At 42.9% G+C, this 20,182-nt stretch overlaps 1 protein-coding gene across 1 annotated transcript in view; it reads left to right on the forward strand.

Annotated features, from left to right (window-relative positions):
- Nucleotides 1-246: 246 nt before the first annotated feature.
- NOTCH1 (notch receptor 1) overlaps nt 247-20,182 on the forward strand; it is a 199,212-nt gene continuing 179,276 nt past the window's right edge. The window contains exons 1-2 of the mRNA XM_033960230.1: nt 247-729; nt 6,403-6,484. Of these exons, the coding sequence (XP_033816121.1) occupies nt 675-729; nt 6,403-6,484 (137 nt within the window). The 5' untranslated portion in view covers nt 247-674. The remainder of the gene's footprint in view (nt 730-6,402; nt 6,485-20,182) is intronic.

A 20,182-nucleotide genomic window follows, 5' to 3' on the forward strand; every position in this document is an offset into this window, starting at 1 on the left:
TTCCAAACCCTTTGGGTAAAAAGTCCCATTGTGTGAATGGTTTTTCTTCTTTTCTTTCATTTCCTTCTCTTCAAATCACAATGACAAGAGGACTTGCCGTCCGGCTGCCCGGCTGCCGCTTCCCACACGACCATTCAGCCATTCAGATGCAAAGCAGCGTGGGATCCTTCCGCGCGCCGCCCAACCGGTCTAGTACCCAACAAGTTTGCAAACAAGTAGTTCCTGCTACTGGGAGAAACTTCAGAAAGGACCTGCAACTAAACCAACATATGAAAAGAAAATAACCACAATACGAGTTAACCTCGCCTCTTCGGCTACTGAAGGCAGCGGCTGGAGTGGTAGTGATTTGGCCTTGGAAGCGTGCAGGGCACCTGCGGCGGAAGGATTGAGCAGAGCCTGTCTCGGAGCACCCTGGGACTCTGGCTTTGCACTTCCAGGCTCGCACTTGGTGGCGGCGGAGCAGTACTGCAGGGAGCAGAGAGGAAGCTACCGAGACTCTCAGAAGAGCGTCGCTCACTCCCACCCAACTTTGCTTTTTTGGCTTTGTGTTGGTCTACTTACCATTCGTGTGGGGAAAGGATCTTTGCCAGCGCCCCCCCTCCTCCCCTGGGCCAGTAGGACTTATGCAGCTCTAAAGCGGAGCTTTCCATGTGCTTTTTGCGAGAAGCGAAGGGATGCGGTGGTTTTTGGTGCACGCCCTGCTGCTGTCACTACCTGCCTTCACACGAGGTACGTGGGGGACCCAACTTGCCACGGGCACCAAGAAATTTGGCTTGGGGGGGGGGGAGGCATCTAGTCTCTGAAACCTTCGGGGTTTCTTTCCTGCACTTTTCCCCATCTTCTTTCTGTCTGTATCCTGGTTGTCTTTCTTTCCTTCCACAACCTGTTGCAACAGTGGAGCAATGTGGGAGACCCTAAATGACAGCAAAAGCAAGAGTGCAAACCCCCCCCCCCCCAAGGAAGGAGAAGGTTTGGATGAATCTGATGGAATCGGTGGCTGGTCTGGCTCCTTTGGGAGCTAGAGTAGGGCTGTGGAAACCACTTGTTGCCTGTTGTTATGTCTCCTCAGGGCAATAACTGAACAGCCTTCCAGATCCAACTTCATAAGATGACAAAATCCCCCTTTCAGTTGAATTCATGAATCTGGGTAGTTAACAATGTAATATTGTTATTTATTTCTTCGAAATTTCTAGAATCCGAAGAGAATAAAGACCTGGGTTTGAATAAGGGAAGAGGGACAATTTTCTTGTCCCAGAACCGCCTATGTACCGATCTCAGCAAACTTTTTTTGACTACTTTTTTTTTTTTTTTGCAATGCTTTCGTTTGCTTTACGTTCTAAAAAGATTGAGCAGAAACGAAACGGGAAATTGATGTAATGTTTTAAAAAAATCTGGTTACTGCAATGACGGGTCATTTTATCTGGTTATTTTCTTTCTTTTCATCTCTATTGATTTTCAAACTTCGATAATGCAATACAAATGGTAAATCAGAAAAACTGCACAAAACACACTATTCACTATACAATTATTACATTGAACAATCATTTTCCATTTACCGCCTTTTAAACTTGGACACCGATTTTCAAGGTTTTGTTTTGTCCGTGGAGATGGGGGGGAGGGGTTGATGAACAGGATGACTTACTTCTCGAGGCTGTTATTTTGAGATCTCGGTGCTGTTATCACATTCTGAGACAGAAATTTCTCTTACGTCAGGTTTCCGGTTCTTTATTTTTTTGGACAGGTTCGGGGCCGGATGTGAGCATCGCTTTCCCAGTCAGAATTTTCTTTTATTTCTGGGAAACCTTCATATAGAAACTCGATAACCATATTTTAAATGCAGAAAAAAAAAGAGTTTAAAATGAAAATATCCCAGGACTGTAGATGTCATTACAGTGGGAGGTTCTAAGTGTTCAGCTTAGTACAGGAACGTGATGTTTGAACTAGCAAGTTAAAATATTGGTCCCTGAATTAAATTTTTTTTTGTATTACATGATGGCTTTATTTCTGAGCGTTTATCAGATCCCAAAGGGGGGGGGGGGGTTAATTCCACTGATGTCGTTTTGGTACACATGTGGTGATGATGCGGAGTTGGTACAGAGCAACTGTGCTCAAACTGGTCATTAATGATCAGGGCACATGGGACCAGGGCCCTTTGGGTCTGAAACCAGGAAGGTTTTTAACATTCAAGACAGTCTCAATCCTCCTCCACATTATTATTATTATTTTTTTATCCATAACTCCAAACGAAAACGTTACTGTTTAGACGAGCAATTGTTTGGAAATTGGAAGCAGGCTGCAGTCGTTCTAACCATGACTTAGCTGGCAAGGGGAATACAGAGGAGAGGTGGATGGATCTCTTGTTTGAGCTGTTGGCATTGGAGTAATGTGTTGGAATTTTGCCAGGCCGAACATATTAGGGTCCTAGCTGGGAGGAGGGGGAAGAATGACTATCTATTGAAGTCATAATGTTTTTTCAGTGGGTGGCTACATCTACTACTCAAGCACAGTTTGCATGTTTAGAGAATTACAAAATCTTTTTGTAATTGCAAGAGAGATCCTTTCAGAAGTGGTTTATGATTCTGTTCTGACTTTAGCAAATGTTCATTGTAGATCCGAAGCTTGACTCATAAGCCCCGGAGAGAGACTTTCTGGTTTTGTTACAGGGAAAGAACCGTAGCTCGTGTATGTCTAGTTTTGCCTTACTCGGATTGTAATTTGCATGGCTGATGATTCAGGGCTGAAGTTTGGGTTAATTCCCCCTGGAGTGAAAAACAGAGGCCGCTGTGTTACAGAGCAAGGCGGGAGGTTGTCCCCTCGTCTCACACTGCAGGTATTGAATGTCTAGGGTGGGACAGCATTGAATCCAGTACACAATGCCCTGAGATGTATCTTTAGCGGTTGACAATGGACAGCTCTGATTCCCCCTTTTGTTTCCCGAGCGGAGCTATCCCTGCTCAGCAGCTGTCGCCTTTTCCCACGCACTGGGAGCCTTTGGAATAGCCACACTCTGGGCAAACCTGAAGATCTACCACCTCTGTGCTAATGGTGGTGTAAGACCCATTTGGTTTTGAAACGAGTCCCATTCCCTGATGTTTCAAACCCACCCCCTTATCTGCTACCCCATGCGCCCCCTATTTGTCTGTATACGGTGCAATGTGCATGACAGAACTAGAGTGGGTCATTTGCATATTTGAACCACTTGGTGTTGTAAAGTTTTATGATGACAGCAATAGTTCTGAGTCCTAGCAAAGGATAAGAATTGCCATGGCTGGAATTCAGAGCAGGCATGGGTGGAAAGGCTGAATTAAAAAGACATTTCAAGGCCACTAGTAATTATATATGGAAAGTTCTTAATTCACCTTACCTTTGAAAGATGGTCTTATTCTTAAAAAGCCCTAGGCTACTGTACTGTAACTCTCTTTTAGCCTGAAACACTATATGGGCCATAGGACCCAAAGGGTTTTTCCCTTATGGCGGGCAATCCTATGCCACATAGGTGCACCTACGTGGCACCTATTCTATAAAGGGATGTAAGTGCCTACTTTCCTTTATAGAATATTAACACAACCAGATATATATACGTATGATGTTAGGCCAGCCATAGAGCTGGTGAAAATGTACCTAAATATGGAAGAAGGACACAACTTATAGTATTTTAGAAGTTATGTGCATAAGTACAGGCCCCACCCACCCTTTACCTAGTCTCCACCCATGTTTTCATCTAATTGTAAAATATGCACATATTTACAGAAAAGCCCTTAGGCAGATTTTTGGCATTTAACCTTATATGTACAGGTATTCCAATCATTTATGCAATCCGCTTTCTAGAATTATTCCTTAACCCTCAATTCTAGAAAGTTGCGCGCCCAAATTTCCAGCTAGTATGCAAGTTTGCATGCACAACTTATAGACTAAGGTTAGTTGCACATGTAACTTAATAGATTAATTAAATACTAGTTGGCCGTAACAACCCGTTACGGTATATGCTAGAACTACTGTTAATTGGTGCTAATTGCCAGTTACGTAGGCAACTGACCTTAGTCGGTATTCCATAAGCTGCATGCTCAAATTCCAGCTTGTACAACTTCAAGGGGGGGCGGGAGGGGTGGACATGGGAGAGGTATGTGCAGAGTCGAGACAGTCCAGGCAGGTGCATGCACAGGCCAGAGGATGTGGTAAAAGCAGGGCTTAAAAAAGGTTTGGACAAGTTCCTAGAGGAACTGTCCATAGCCTGCTATGGAGATAGACATGGGGGAAGCCACTACATGCCCTGGGATTGGTAGCATGGAATGTTGGTACTATTTGAGTTTCTGCCAGGTGCTTGTGACCTAGATTGGCCACTGTTGGAAACAGGATACTACTGTCTCTTGAATGTTTTAATGTATAGCGCTGCGTATGTCTAGCAGTGCTATAGGAATGGTAAGTAGTAGGAGGGCTAGATGGCTATTAGTCTGACCCAATATGGCTAGTCTTATGTTCCCCATTCGCGGTTTCGGCAATCACAATTTCACATATTCGCGATTTTTTGGTGGAAGGGGGGAAAAAAGAACTCCCACACACAGTTTAGCCTTCCCCCCGTCATCCCAGCCTTACCTGGTGGTCTAGCGGGCTTTCGGGGCAGGAGCGATCTTCCAACACTCCTGCCCCGTGTAGATCGCCAATAGGAAATGGCTATGGGGAGTTCCCGTCGTAGTCTCGAGAGACTATGGGAACTCACGGCAGCTATTTCCTATTGGCGATCTGCACGGGGCAGGAGCGTAGGAAGATCGCTCCTGCCCCGAAAGCCCGCTAGACCACTAGGTAAGGCCGGGATGCCGGGGGGGGGGGGGAGAAGGCAGGAGGGAGGCGGGGGTGGGTCAGAGCCGGACCAGAAGATGTTCGTGGTATTTCACCATTCGCGGTCCGGCTTTGCCTCTATCCCCCGCGAATCCGGAGGGAGAAGTGTATTAGCATTTATACGCATAGCTGTTGCAGTTAGCGCAAGCATCTGCAGTAGCCATTTGGTATGAGCCTAAATTTTGGCATGTAAAGGTGAACTTATGCTAGTATTCTGTGACACCAGTTCTGTCTAGTATAGATTAGAATCCATGCTTAGCACACATCATTCCAGTGCTTAACTTCAGGTGCTTTGTAGAGAATTACCTCCAAATGTGTGGGAAAATGCTTGATACGGTAGTACATCTTGTCCTATTGCTCCTTCAAAGATGATCTGTTTGCAAAATACTAAGAATCATTTCTAGCCATGAGCTTTGCTGTTCCTTTCCTATCCTTTCTTTTGCTATAAGTGAAGATATTTAATTTTACTTGTGGAGAAATTTCTGTGCCTCTACACATTGCAGAATTGATGGCGAATTCCTCCTGCCCATACAATTTACAAATTCCTTGCAGAATGGGGTATGGCTTCTGCCCGTCTGACCATAAGAAAATGGCGGAGGCCCCAGCAGTGGTCTCTGTATCAACCCTGGTAAATCAGATCTAACTAGTAGGTGGTAGGCTGGGTAGTGAAGGGTAAGTGAAAGGGGGAAAGGTTTTGGCTGGAGAAGAGGGGTCAGAGACAGAGTGAGTTGGTAGGGAGGTCAGGCTTTCGGGTAAAGAGGGTGTGTGTGGGTGAGTCAGACTGGGGGCAGGTAAGGTGGGTGGGCTGGATGAGGGCAGAAAAGTGGATAGGTGTGGTGATCTTGGAAGGGGGAAACAGTGATTGCATTGGGCTAAGAGGAGGGATGACCGGGTGAGTCAGTCGGTGGAGAATGAGTGGTTGTGTGGGTCATACTGGCGTGAGAGGGAGAATTCTAGGTAGATAGGTCAAGGCTGGGAAGCAGAGGTTAGAGTGAGTGAGTATTCAATAGACAATAACACGGGGACAAATTTTTTCCCGTCCTCACGAGAACTCGTTTCCCCATCCCATTCTGGTGAGTTCTTTTCCTGCCCCTGCCCCATTCCTGCAAGCTCTGAGCTGTACTGATGGGTCATTGAGATGTAAGGAGTGTGTTACACACTAGGACAGCTTTGAGAATTCTGGAATCATGGGTCCTAAGTCTAGTTAGTAGATGTCACTGCTATGCATTGGCAGGGACTCTCTTTCTCTCTCTAGAGACTGTGAATGCTGCCTCTATAGCATTCGTAGCTGACCTTAGGGAACCAGAAGGTCTTAGCTCAGTTTTCAGTGTGTAAAGTAGGAAATAAATGATCCAACTGCAAGAACCCTTTCTCATGGCCTGTTTGCACTTGCCATTACTGTTAATGGTGAGATTTTGCCTTACCATGGACTGTTGTAGAGACAAAAGACTAGTTCTGATTTACCCAAATAGAAATACTTTTTTCATTATATGAGCACTAAAATTGTATTTTAAAGATTAAAGCCAAGCTAAAATCTCACTTTTATATATATATATACTTTTATAGGTTTACAATGTACGCAGCCATCGGAAATCTGCTTGAATGGAGGAAAGTGTGAAATAGCCCCCAGTGGGACTGGAGAATGTAGGTAAGTACAACCAAAGCAAAGCACTGGGAATGGGACCAGAAGGTTTAATGAAGTATAAAATTTTCCTAATAAATAGAGTTGCCTCCAGGTATAAACAGTCATTGAGGCTTAGCTATTCTATAAGTTCATATGGTCATTTGACATCTTTGATGAACAAATATTTTGAGTTCATAGGGACAAAGCTTTGGAATGATCTTCCAACCGCACTAAGAAACGTTTGTTCTTACTAAATATCTTTAGAAAATTGTTAAAAACTTTCTATTTTCAATCACATTAACAATAAATACATCACTTACAAGCTATCATTGGTACACTACATAAACTCTTATCCCTCCCCCCTTCCCACCCCTCCCTACCATATATTCCATTTATTGTTAATGTGATTGAATATATATAACACTTATTGTAATTTTGAAAATGAATAAAGAATTACAAAAAAAAACCCCAACTTTTTATTTTTAATGATCGTTAAATGAATAATTTTGTACGGACATAATATTTTTTTTAATTCTTGTTATCCACCTAGAATCTATTGTGAGAATAGTGTGGATTTTACATAAATGACAATATAATAGATATTCAAAGGACTTATCTGTATAGCATTACTACAACGCTGTCTCAACTCCATGAATTTTTAGTGGCACTTTGGCCCTGATTCTATAAACAGCACCCAACTCTAGGCGCCGTTGAGCACAATTGTTAATCATCCACTAGGCGCCATTTATTGAATCACACCTAGCGGTGCCCAAGCGGTCATAGGCACAAGTAGGCGTTGAATCCATAGCTGTACTGCCATTTAGGCTAGGGTTTTAGTGGCCTAAATGACTGCGCTGAAGTCAAGCTGATGAGGGTATTGATGTCTCTGAGAGAGGGGGATGGGGCATCCCCCATGTGTGCAACACCCTTTGTTTGATACACCTGGGAGAATTAGGAGGGCAATATAAAAGGATGTTAGGGAAGATATGTGAGAGGGATAGAACACATTATGGCACAATACTAAAATGCTTTAATTTAGAGATTGGACATAATACGTGTTCTATGCTCCAAATTCACTCCTAACCACACCTACTTGCTGGTAGGTGTAGACGCCTACTGAGTTAGGCACTTAATAACTAATTCATTTTTTTAATGGCACTTTCAGTTATCAGCACTGATTAAGCCAGTTAAGAAAATTAAGTTAGGCACCTCGATTGGCTAGGTGCACCGATCTGGGCACCTAACTTTAGGCATCATTTATAGAATCTGGGCTTTCATGAATAGAGCTGCTGAAATTTTTTACATAACCACCGTGACACTATCTGGAGAGTATTAAGGTGGAGAGAGGGTAGAATGTGACCGTTTTACCCAACTATGGATATCTAGTGATATTCAGTAAGTATAAGGGCAGTTCTATCACTGAACACCTGGTAGAAGCCTGTTCTATAAAGGTACATAAGTGCCTAACTTTCGTTTATCGTATAATAGTGGAACCGCTTAAATATGTTATGTTAATCAGGTTTTCTATTCCGCATTTACCTATTCAGTTCATGGTTGGGTTACATTACAAGAGATTGGGTCGGTTACCCAGGAAGTTACAATGGACAGTGTAACCTGGACACACACTATGTCACTTCCACCATGACCAGTGTGTAAATATACTGTACCTGCTGATTATTGGTCTATGTGTATTTTAGGCCTAAGAGTTTTGGGATTTGAGACCCCTGTGATTTTGTTTGTGACAGGAGCTAAAATACCAAGTAGCCCTTTTAAAACTCAGCTTTCTGAGTATGTCATGATGCAGGGCAAGAAGCACTGCACATGGGTAGAACTTTGTTTGCCCGGCTCCCTCACCCACCAGCGTTTTCCAAAAGTGTTTTTATTTTGTTTGGGGTGTTCCTCTAATTGGTCTGAAATGTAACATTGTGGAAACAATTACTTGTTTTTGTCTGTGTGAAAAAAAAAGGCAATGTGTGGGCCTCCCTGAGGAGCAAGCCAGTCTCCCATCACAGTTCTAGGGATGGGATAGAGAGTCATCCTCCCTCTTCTCTTTCCCCCTCTCAACCATAACAATGAATACAGAGTCATTGTTTTCACACATGAAAGGTGACGAGGCAGATTCTGTTCCTGTCCAAAGCAGATGCAACTTTGACCTGTTAAGAAAGCAAGAAGTGCGCATCTTCGGAGGAGTGAGATACCACTTAGTCCCTAGTTGAGGAGCCTTGCTTGATGGTACAAGCTCGCAGAACTTCCATTCCAACTTTTGAGCAGTAGATTTCCCTGGTGACTTGAGTACCGTGTTTGCTTCAGCTTTCTTCTGTTCAGACATTCTTTTCCTCCTTCCCTTCACTGCCCTCCCCAACGGGAATAAAATCAGCAAATTAATCGGGCACATGAGCAATTTTCGAGACAAAAACTAGCGTCTCTTTGTGAGCCACTAATGAATGCAAGCCACTTTTTTTTTCTACAGAAGCCTCGCGGACGCTTGACGCTCCAAATCTTGTTTTCTTTCATTCAGAGAGCGACAGCTGGGGTTCGGTCAAAATTCGACAGCTATTGTTGAAGAAGGCAGATTAATGCTGTGTGACTAATCATGTGTGGCTTCTCAGAACACACAACTGCCTCCTTTTTCCTTGTGCTCTTTCTGAAAACTGCACCTTCTGATTTACATTGCCTGTGCAGATGGTAGCAGAATACAATTAAATCAGTGTGCACAACATTTTAAAAAAAAAAGAGAGAGAGAGAGAGAAAAGTTTTGTAAACTGACTTTCCAAAGGTTGATGGTTGTTTATCTTGAGATTTTGACTGTGTTTTGAAAAGTCCTTGCTATAAGATAATTCCTATGTACTCATGTTAGAATTTCGCTGTATAGCAACAGGTGTGACTGCGGCATGCTGTATTTATCCCATGCAGCGTATGGATGAATTAAGAGAGGTTTCTCATGACTTTAATGGGAGTTATGGCATTTTTGTTACAGGTGGATGATGCAGTAAGATATAAGGCATGTTTAGAACACTTATTGGTGCATTTAGTATTAACAAAGGTGGTTACAAATAAGATTTTTAACAATGAACTTGGAATCTCTTATAGCTAGATTCACTAAGCTTTGCAAGCCTTCTCCGACCCGATTCACTAACCTAACTGATCAACCTCCCACCCGATCCGATCCGTCCATGCAAATGAGGGGGGAGGCAGTGATTCACTAAACAGAAAAAGGAACACCAATTGGGCTGGCCGATCCAAAAAAGAAGCGACTGCTGAGGACCAGTCGCTGCCGACTCTCCTGCTCTCTGCCGCCCTCTCCCTGCAGTGCGAGCCTGTGTTCTGTCCTTGCTAAAGCGTGTTCTGTCCACTGAAAACTAAAGCCACACACCCCCTCCCCTGTGTTTTGACCTCGCTTGGGCAGTCTGCGCATGCGTCTGGATCGTTCTGCAGCGATCCGTGGGGGTTGCTGTGGGGCGTGCCTCCGATCAAATTAATTTGCATGACGGCGCATAGTGAATCAGTTGCCCGGCAAGACTCGACCACGGATCACCCAACAAGGTGAGCTTTAATGACACAAAACTCTTCGGTAAGGTTAGCACAGTTGAGGAATGTAGAGAACTCCAAAGGAACCTGAATAAACTGAGTGAGTGGGCTAAAAAATGGCAGATGAGCTTCAATGTGGAGAAATGTAAAGTCATGCACATGGGGAAAGGAAACCCGATGTACAATTACACGATGGGGGGGATACCATTGGGGGAGGGCAACCTAGAAAGGGACTTGGGGGTTATGGTGGATAGAACAGTGAAACCGGCGGCACAATGCGCCGCGGCCTCGAAAAAGGCGAACAGAATGTTGGGCATTATCAAGAAGGGTATCGCTACCAGAAACAAGGAGGTTATCCTTCCGCTGTATAGGGCGATGGTGCAACCGCATCTGGAGTACTGCGTTCAATACTGGTCGTCGTACCTTAAAAAGGATATGGCGATACTGGAGAGGGTCCAGAGAAGAGCAACAAAAATGATAAAGGGCATGAAGAACCTTTCGTATGCTGAGAGACTGGACAGGTTGGGGCTCTTTTCCCTGGAGAAACGGAGGCTTAGAGGGGATATGATAGAAACTTATAAGATCATGAAAGGTAGAGAGGGACAGATGCTTCGACTGGCAGGGGCAACAAAAACTAGAGGGCATTCGGAAAAATTGAAGGGAGACAGATTCAGAACAAATGCTAGGAAGCTCTTCTTCACTCAGAGGGTGGTGGACACCTGGAATGCACTTCCGGAGGAGGTAGTAAAGCAGAGTACGATGTTAGGTTTCAAAATGGGACTGGACAAATTCCTAAAGGAAAAGGGGATTGAAGGGTATAATTAGAGGGGTACTACACATTACAAATGCTTTAGAGTCACTTACAGGTCATTGATCTAGGGAGCCGCCGCGGGAGCGGACTGCTGGGCATGATGGACCTGTGGTCTGACTCAGCAGAGGCGATTCTTATGCTCTTCTGTAGAGTTTTGCTCCTGGTCATTATAGTGGAGAATGCAGCATTAATTATAAAATGCATCTTTAGAAAATTGCATTACATAACAAACCCCATCTTATAGCATATTCACTGGGAATGAATGTAAAGTTCCTGGATTGTTGTGAGAAAATATATCACAGCTGTGTTTAGTAGCTGAAAGGAAACCATATGCTCATGAGTAGTACCATGCCAAGTTTCACCGAGTCCTAATATCATAACATCCAAATATACAATATTTGCATACCTGGCTGGATTTGACCTATGACATTGTTAAAATGCCAAGTTTCTTGTTCATCACATGCTTCTCTTCAGCCTGTCTTGGCACAGGATACTTATTTTGCAAATCTAAATGGGCTCACTAAAAGAATTTGCTACCTCATTTTTTTTAGTCAGCTTTTAACAGAAGATATTTTTGTGGGGAAAGGCAAGAATTCCACATATGGCGGATAGAGGGAGACAAGGATGACTTTGAGTGGTCTGGTTTGGCAACATTGGCTTTTATCTGAGGATGCTCACCTATTCCTTTACTAGATATCTTGATTCTAAGGGCTAGATTCACAATCGTGTACCGATCGATTTGCGAACCCTATGCGCCCTGATTTCCCTCTGGCCCGATTCACTTACCTTTCTGCTGACCATCCTCTGATCTGCGCATGCAAATGAGGGCAACGGCATGCAAAGTAGGCAGGGGCGTGATTCACTAACCAAAACCCTGCAACACCAATTGGACTGGCCGATCACAAACAAGTGACTGCTGAGGACCAGTCGCTCAAGCCCTTTCTGACTGCCCTGCCACCCTGCTCTCTGCCCTGTCTGCCCCGATCGCCTCCTGTGGCCCCGACTCTCCCGCTGCCCTGATCTCCTGCCTGCCCTGAATGCCTCCTGCAGCCCCGACTTTCCCGCTACCCCGGATCGCCTGCCTGCCCTGAACACCTGCTTGCCCCAATCGCCTGCCTGCCTTGACTTCTCCACCCTTCCCCACAGCGCAAGCCTGTGGTTTTAACCCGCAGGCTTAAGCGGGTTAAAACCACAAGCTCTAAAAAAGTTTTAAAAAGAAAAAAAAAATCCTCTGTTGGGCCTGGAGGTCCAGCGCATGTGCCGACCATCTACAGATGGTCTACACATGCGATGGGATCGCTATAGAGTGATCCGGGCAGGCAGATAGGGGCATTCCTCCGATCGCCCCTATTTGCCTATTGTAATTTGGGGAATCCATCGTACCTGCCCAGATCGGGCACGGATCGGTCCTGATTGGGAAGGTTCATGAATCTAGCCCTGAGACTTAAATGAAGGAGCTTCATAAACCCTGACAGGAGCAGCTGAAATCTGGCATCTCTCTATGGTGCCTGAGTAAAAATGCTCTGATCTGATTGTCACATCTCCTTTCCACCTGGCAATAGACTTTGCCCACAAAGCTTCCATTGTGCCTCTCAACTAATCCAATTAGAAGGTGCAGAAAATTAGCACTGAGAGTGAAACTACTTCTGTGGAGAAATGTTTTTGACCTATCCACAACATATACCAGTATTTAGCAAACTGTGTGCCGCATGAGATTTCAGGTGTGCCGCGAGACGCTGGGGAGGAGGAGAGGTGCCGGCACCGGCTGACTGCCTAGAGGACATACCTCTCGCGGCGAGAGGCACATCCGGTAGGCAGTCAGCCACCGACAGCGCCTCTCCTCCTCTCTGCACTTCTTCGTTTTCAGCATCTCCCCGCTGGCGGCCCCATCTGGAGGGCTTCCGTGCATGCGTGGATGTCGGCGTAAGGATGTCACGCCTGCGCGTGATATCATCGTGGTGACATCCATGCACTTCCAGGTTCCCTCAAGCTGTGGCCGCCAGTTTAGCGTGCTGTGACTGGTAAAGTTTGCGAGACACTGGCATAGACTTACAGAACAGATGTTTTCATATGGATTTTACTAAGCACAATAGGGGCTTTCTATCTCATTGGTTAACACGTGCATTGAGCTTTATATATGAAAGAATGAGCTTTATATATGAAAGAAAATGTCTGGGACAGCAAGGTAGTTTCTGATCTAGTAACCATCTCATACAGTAAAAGTGACTGAATGGCCAATCCAGTGACAATGCAGAAGGGCCTGGATTAGGGTTACCATATGGCTCCAGAAAAAGGAGGACGGATTGAGTCATCCGGTTTTACTTCTACTGAAAGCAATGGCTTTGCTTCTTATTTATAACAATTTTTATTGAAAGAATCAAATAATCAATACAAAATACAAAAATACATTCAATACAATAAGAATCATAATAATAATATTTCATACAAATTTATATCATTCTTTCAAATTAAATTTCCATATGAACTAATCCAATCTTATCTACACCCCCCTTAATTCCATCCCCTACCCCCCTACCTTTCCCCCTAAATGAAATCCCTCACCCTGGATGAAAGTTGACAAAAATAAAGAATTAAAATAAATAACTGTAATGTAATTATTAAACCTAATTTTCATAGTAAATCATTGATAACCAAACTTCGTATTCTTGGTGAAAGATTCTGAATATAAGGATCCCAATCCTCCATATAAATATGAGTTTTTCTATGCGAACAAATGGAAGTAAAATCTGGATGTCTCAATCCGTCCTCCTTTTTCTGGAGCCATATGGTAACCCTAGCTTGGATTCAGTTCATGACTCAGGTCTTTCTTCCTGTTGAGCTGGGAATGGGAATGTCACAGAAGCAGTGTTTGTAGCTCCCAGGTATTGAGAGTTATAGCTATTGTGGAGTCTTTGCCATGAAGCCAAGCTAGGCCCTACTGGGCCTGCCATGCTCAGTAAGGGACGTACACTCCTATTAGCAGGCTTGTATTTGTGACAGACCCATCGTATATTGGCTACATAATGTGCCAAGAAAGAATTTTAATATGGCTGAACGACCTTCCTAAATTTCAAAAATTATAATGGCAAAAGCCTGGTATCCGCATGCGCTGGGGCTGACCTTTTTTTGCTTGCACCATACTTCTCAAATGTGGTTTCTGTGGTATGACATGAAGACAGCAAAGGTGCTTACAAGGAAACATCCCCCCAAGCAACTTGGAACATAGTTTTTGGTTTGTAGTGACCTAGTGCAAAATATTTTTATTTGCCACTGAATGTGAAAGAATGCTAGTAGACAGTACTGGGAGGGGGAGTTATCAACGTGGGCTACCATTGATAGGTTATTTTACCACTAACTTACGCCATTTGAGCAAGATTTTATTTTTTGCAATGAGAACTAGTTACTAATATCTTTAGCCTATGTTGATAATTGTCTCAATTAGTTGAAATGTTTCTTTGGTGGGGGGAGGGAAATAAAGAGGTTGCATCTCTCATTTGGCAAAAAACCATGTGATGTTCATTCTGCATGTCATTTCCTCATGCCATCTGGAAGTGCAAAGAATTGAGAGATTGTGTTACAACGACGGAGTCAAAAATAGAGATACAGAAATGCAAAATTGCATCACTGATTTTTTTTTTTTTAATTCTTTTGCTTTCTACTTTGTCAGTGACTCTTAATATGTTGTGCAGAAACTTGATTTTTTGAAAAGTATGTTTCAATCTTGAAATTTTAACGTTAACCTCATCGCGCTTGCTGTATTGTATGTGTGTGATGTGTTGGAGAGACTACCATGGACGTAAAGGTGCACTTCTGTTGAAGGCTTATAGAGCTTATAACGTTACATTTCTGGGTCTTCAGCTTGGCTCACATTAAAATGAGGATACATACATAAGTTGTTTTTTTTTGTAAATCTTTATTGACATTTCAAACTTTATAATGTATACAATTGAAGAATCAGAAAAAAACTGTATGAAAATACATTGTAATCATCAATTATTACATTAAACAATTTTTATCCCATTCTTATCCTAATTATAAACAATAAAATTATATATTATACTATCAATATAATAAAAAATAATTAATTTTACTCTTCCAAATAAATATTCCACCCCTCACCCTCCCACCCTCCCTGGATGTGTAAAGGAATCTAACGGAAAGAAAAAAAAAAAAAAGAATCATAGGTTTTTATACCCGCCGTAACATAGAAGGACTGAGGTTCTTTAATATATAAGACAATCTTATATTTTTATGCTTACTAGTGATGTCTGCTTTGCTGTTTCCATGAAAAACTGGGCACTGTGGTGGAGGGGAAATAGGTGGGGTTGGTTAACAATAAGCTAGAGGAAGTTGTGAAGAGAACAATTTAATGGCAGCAATAACACTATGAAAACTGAGGACAAATGTGACATACTTATACTGTAATACTAAGTCCTATGTGCACGACAGAAGAGCTGGACTTGGCTGTGATTTTATGTGATGATCTTAAGGTGACCAAACAGGTTGAAAAGATGACGGCGAAAGCTAGAAGGATGCTAGGGGTGCATAGGAAGAGGTATGGCCAATAGGAAAAAGGAGGTATTGATGCCCCTCTATAAGACTGGTGAGACTTCATTTAGAATATTGTGTACAATTTGGAGGCCGCACCTTCAAAAAGATATAAAAAGGATGGAGTCAGTCCATAGGAAGGCTACTAAAATGGTGCATGGTCTTCGTCATAAGGTGTATGGGGACAGATTTAAAGATCTCAATATGTATACTTTGGAGGAAAGGCAGGAGAAGGGAGATATGTTAGAGACGTTTAAATACCTACATGGCATAAATGCACATGAGTTGAGTCTTTCATTTGAAAGGAAGCTCTAGAATGAGAGGGCATAGGATGAAGTTAAGAACCAGACTCAGGAGTAATCTAAGGAAATACTTTTTTACAGAAAGGGTGGTAGATGCGTGGAACACTCTCCCGGTAAAGGTGGTGGAGACAGAGACTGTGTCTGAATTCAACAAAGCGTGGGTTAGACACATGAGATCTCTTAGAGAGAGGAAGAGATAATGGCTACTGCAGATGGACAGACTAGATGGGCCATTTGGCCTTTATCTGCCATCATGTTTCTATCTTTCAGTATGTAGAACTTGTGTCAGGAGAGCAACCTAATTTGGTAAGCTTCTCTAGAAAAGAAGATTTCATTTTAAGAACTGGTGAACTATGAAAATTGCATGTCAGAATTTGTATGTAGAGTATTTGATCTTGTAAACCTGTATGAGGGGCCAGTGAAAAGTTCTCAGCCCAACCAACAAAGATGTGACAGTCTCCATTGAGAGCTATACACTTAGGGCTTCTTTTACTAAGGTGCGCTAGCGGTTTTATTGCATGCTTAGTGCATGCTACAATACTGTACGTGCTAAACGTTAATGCCTCCATAGATCTTGCGTTAGTATTTTTCATTTAGCATCTCCTCTTGAGCTAGGTGGTAGTTTTTCAGCTAGTTTGCGCTCAAAACGCTAGCGCACCTTCATAAAAGGAGCCCTTAGTCCAGTGATTTTCCACTTTTTCGTTCTGTTTTTTTCCAACAGAACGAAAAAAGTGGAAAATCACTGGATTAAGGGCTCCTTTTACGAAGGTGCGCTAGCGTTTTTAACGCACGCATCAGATTAGCACGCACTAGCCAAAAAACTACACCTGCTCAAGAGGAGGCGGTAGCGGCTAGTGCGCGGGGCATTTTAGCGTGTGCTATTTCGCGCGTTAAGGCCCTAACGCGCCTTCATAAAAGGAGCCCTCAATGGAGACTGCCCCAACTTTGTTGGTTGGGCTGAGAGCTTTTCAGCGACCCCTGGTATTATCAGTTGAGTAGTTTTAACAGCTCAGCAAATTTTAAACTATTCAAATTATAGCTTTGAGCGGCAGCCAGAAGGTGATTTTTAACCAATATTGTCTTTCTGCTGATGGTTGCCCAGGCTATAGTGAGTGTGTCTTTGAACATCAGCGGAATTAAGCAACTTTTAGCTGTGTGCTTGTAAATCTTGAGGTGGTGCTCCCATGTAATGAATCCAGCTTGCTGTGAAAGCACCTTCTTTTTAGCTTTCACCTTTAAGGAGTAGGTCTTATGTTTAAATGCCAAATCTCATATCAAAATATTTGGCTTGCGATGTTAAACTTGGCAGGTGGCACTATTTCTATTTATCTTTATTCATTTTAAAACTTTCAATAAGTGTAATACAATATACAATCAATTTCATTTAACATCATTTAAAACTCTTACAAAATTCCTTCAAAACACTTACACTCCTTCCCCTACCATCAGTTCCTTATTCAAAGACCTTTTTTTTTTTTTTTTGTAATAATTTTTATTAGCAAAATGCAACACAGATGATACAGAAAACCAGCAGTACAAGGACACAAGGTTCGAAAAAAGAAAATACAAAACTCGAACAGGAGACCTTAATTATCCCACCCTCTCCCTCCCTCCCCCTGGATGTGTACAATTAGCATAGGAAAAGAAAAATATTATCAATCCTTACAGTATTTTTCTAATGGTCCCCAAACCAACCTAAATTTCTTTAAATGCCCCAGCTGTATGGCCAGAATACGTTCCATTTTGTAAGTTTGACATAAACAATTCCATCAAAAGGTATCATTTAAACAATCCCAATTTTTCCAATTTTGGCAGGTGGCATTATTAAAAGTAGGCTGCAGAAATCTACGCGTGGCTCTTCCCTCTGCATTTCCAACTTCATGTGCTGCTGCTGTCTGCTCTCAAACTCTGCGACAATTCTTGACCATTTTCTAGACCTTTGGGGTGGGGGCTGTATCTGAATCATCCGCTAAGGCATAGAGGGGACCATTTCGTAATAGATACACATGAAACATGTGCGATTCTTACCTGATCAGAGATTGAAAAGTGCCAAGACAGAAAGATTGGAGAGATGTAGACCCGTTATTCATAGGCCTGAAACTGTGTGAAATTTTATGCACAGCAGCCTTGAACCTACATCTAATTCCTAGATTCAGTTTATTCATGTCATCTATTTGGACCTTTGTCAAATGCTTTGCTGACTTGTAAGTGAATCACATCTAGCTCTCTCTCTCTCTCTCTTGATCTGACTATTTGGTCACCCAGTCAAAGAAATTAATCAGATCTGTCTGACAAGACCTGTCACTAGTAAACCATGCTGCCTTGGATCAGCACCTCATGGTTTTCTGTTTTAGAAAGACAGTATTAATAAGAGGAAGAAATAAAAACTACCTCAAATAGATTGTTACCCAAAGGATTTGAGAGGAATTAAATTGGTCATTGGTCCCAAAACCTTGTTGATGTGTTTAATTTTTATCTGGACTTGGAGATGTACAGTGTCTGCATCTATGAGACAAACATGTGATTGTTTGTTTTTTGTTATATAGAGCATTTTGGACTCTGGTTAGATTACAGAAATTAGATCGTTCCAAGTCTAATAGATGATGGCACTGTCATCTTGAACCTGGGACATTAGATCATTTATTATATTATTGTCCCTTGATACTTCAATTTTGGAGATCCATTTGGGATCAGGTGAACAAAGTAATGGAAAATTCAGTGGCACTAACATACGACGCTGTGCTATTTGGCACTTTGATGAGAGATAAAAGTCAAATATCATCTCAAAACAACAAACTTCTCTTTATTATGACAGGGGTTGCCATACAGCTTATTTTAAGGAATTGGAAAAACTGGGATCGCTTGAACTATACCTTTTGGTGGGAGTCTCTGTGTCACGTCTTTAAAATGGAACGTATTATGGCTATACAACAGGGACATTATAAGAAGTTTCTGAAGATTTGGGAGCCATTGACAAAATTTTGCAAAGAGTGATTGTTGTTTTTGCCCTTTGATCATGCACGTCCAGGGTGGGTGGGTGGTAGGGGGGGTTGGAAAATATTTTTAATTTTTTTAATTTGAGTGCAATTTTTGAATATGAGTATGGGGGTGATATATCTATTTGTCATAGATTACAATTTTGGTTGAATTTAGGTATTATTATAGTGTAATATGATTGTATAATATGTTGCACTTATTTTTGGCTTCAAAATGAATAAAGATATAAAAAAATGTTTTTTTTAATCAAAAAATTAAGTGAAAAATTTCACTAGCAAAATATCACATATTCATCAAAAGACCGAAAAGCACTTAACTTATTGTGGTCGAAAGCCGATGGCTTGCAGGAAATCTATGAAAAATCTGTTAGATAGTCCTTCATAAGGATAATATTTTGCTGGTGAAATTTTTCACTTAATTTTTTGATAAAAAGACAAATTAGAAATTAAACACATCAACAAGGTTTTGGGACTGATGATAAAAATCATACCCCAGTAAGACTCTCACTGGACGGTGAGGTTTGGGTGTTTGAGGTCTTTTCCTTGTTTTTTGATAAACACAGATATTGTGACTAATTAACTTCCTCTCAATTCCTTTGGGCAACAATCTTTCTGTTTTAGAAGCCTTTACATTAATTTACTTACCGCAAAGTTCAGACTAACCAGCCTGTAGTTCCAAATCTCCTCCTTCTGTTTTTGTGGAGAATGACCATATCTACCCTCTAGTCCTCTGGGATCTCTTCTGACTCTAGAGAAGCATTGAAACGGTTCTTGGCTTACTGCTGTGAAATAGTTTAGCTAGGCAGGTGTACTCTAGCGCACAGTTCTTCAACCGCCGGTCCACGGACCGGTGCCGGTCCGCAGAAAATTCCTGCCGGTCCACGCAGGACCGGCGAGATTAACTTCTTAAATTTCCTGCCGGTCCGCGCAGGACCGGCAAGATCGAGGAGCGCAGGGCTGGAGATAGAATGGGGAGCCTCCGACTCTGCTTTCTTCCCTCACAGCGGCTCTCCTTACAAGTGCAGCGACTCAGGAAGGAAGCCTTGGAACTTTTGCTGAGTCGGGCCGCCTCTGATGATGCAACTTCCGCTTTCCTCAGAGGCGGTGCGACCCAACAAAGGAACCGAGGCTGCCTTACTGAATCGCAGCGCTGGTAAGTAAGGAGAGTTGCTGGGAGGGGAGAAAGCTGCTGGCATGGTGAAAAAAAAAAGGGACAGCTGCTACTGGACCTGGAGAGGGAGAAGGAGAGATGCTGCTGGGAGGGGGGAGGGAAAGGAGTCTGGGAAGCTGCTGGGTAAGGGGGAAAAAGGGACAGCTGCTACTGGACCTGGAGAGGGAGAAGGAGAGATGCTGCTGGGAGGGGAGGAGGGAAAGGAGTCTGGGAAGCTGCTGGGTAAGGGGGAAAAAGGGACAGCTGCTACTGGACCTGGAGAGGGAGAAGGAGAGATGCTGCTGGGAGGGGAGGAGGGAAAGGAGTCTGGGAAGCTGCTGGGTAAGGGGGAAAAAGGGACAGCTGCTACTGGACCTGGAGAGGGAG

This window comes from Geotrypetes seraphini, chromosome 10 (assembly GCF_902459505.1).
Source record: "Geotrypetes seraphini chromosome 10, aGeoSer1.1, whole genome shotgun sequence".
NCBI lineage: Eukaryota > Metazoa > Chordata > Amphibia > Gymnophiona > Dermophiidae > Geotrypetes > Geotrypetes seraphini.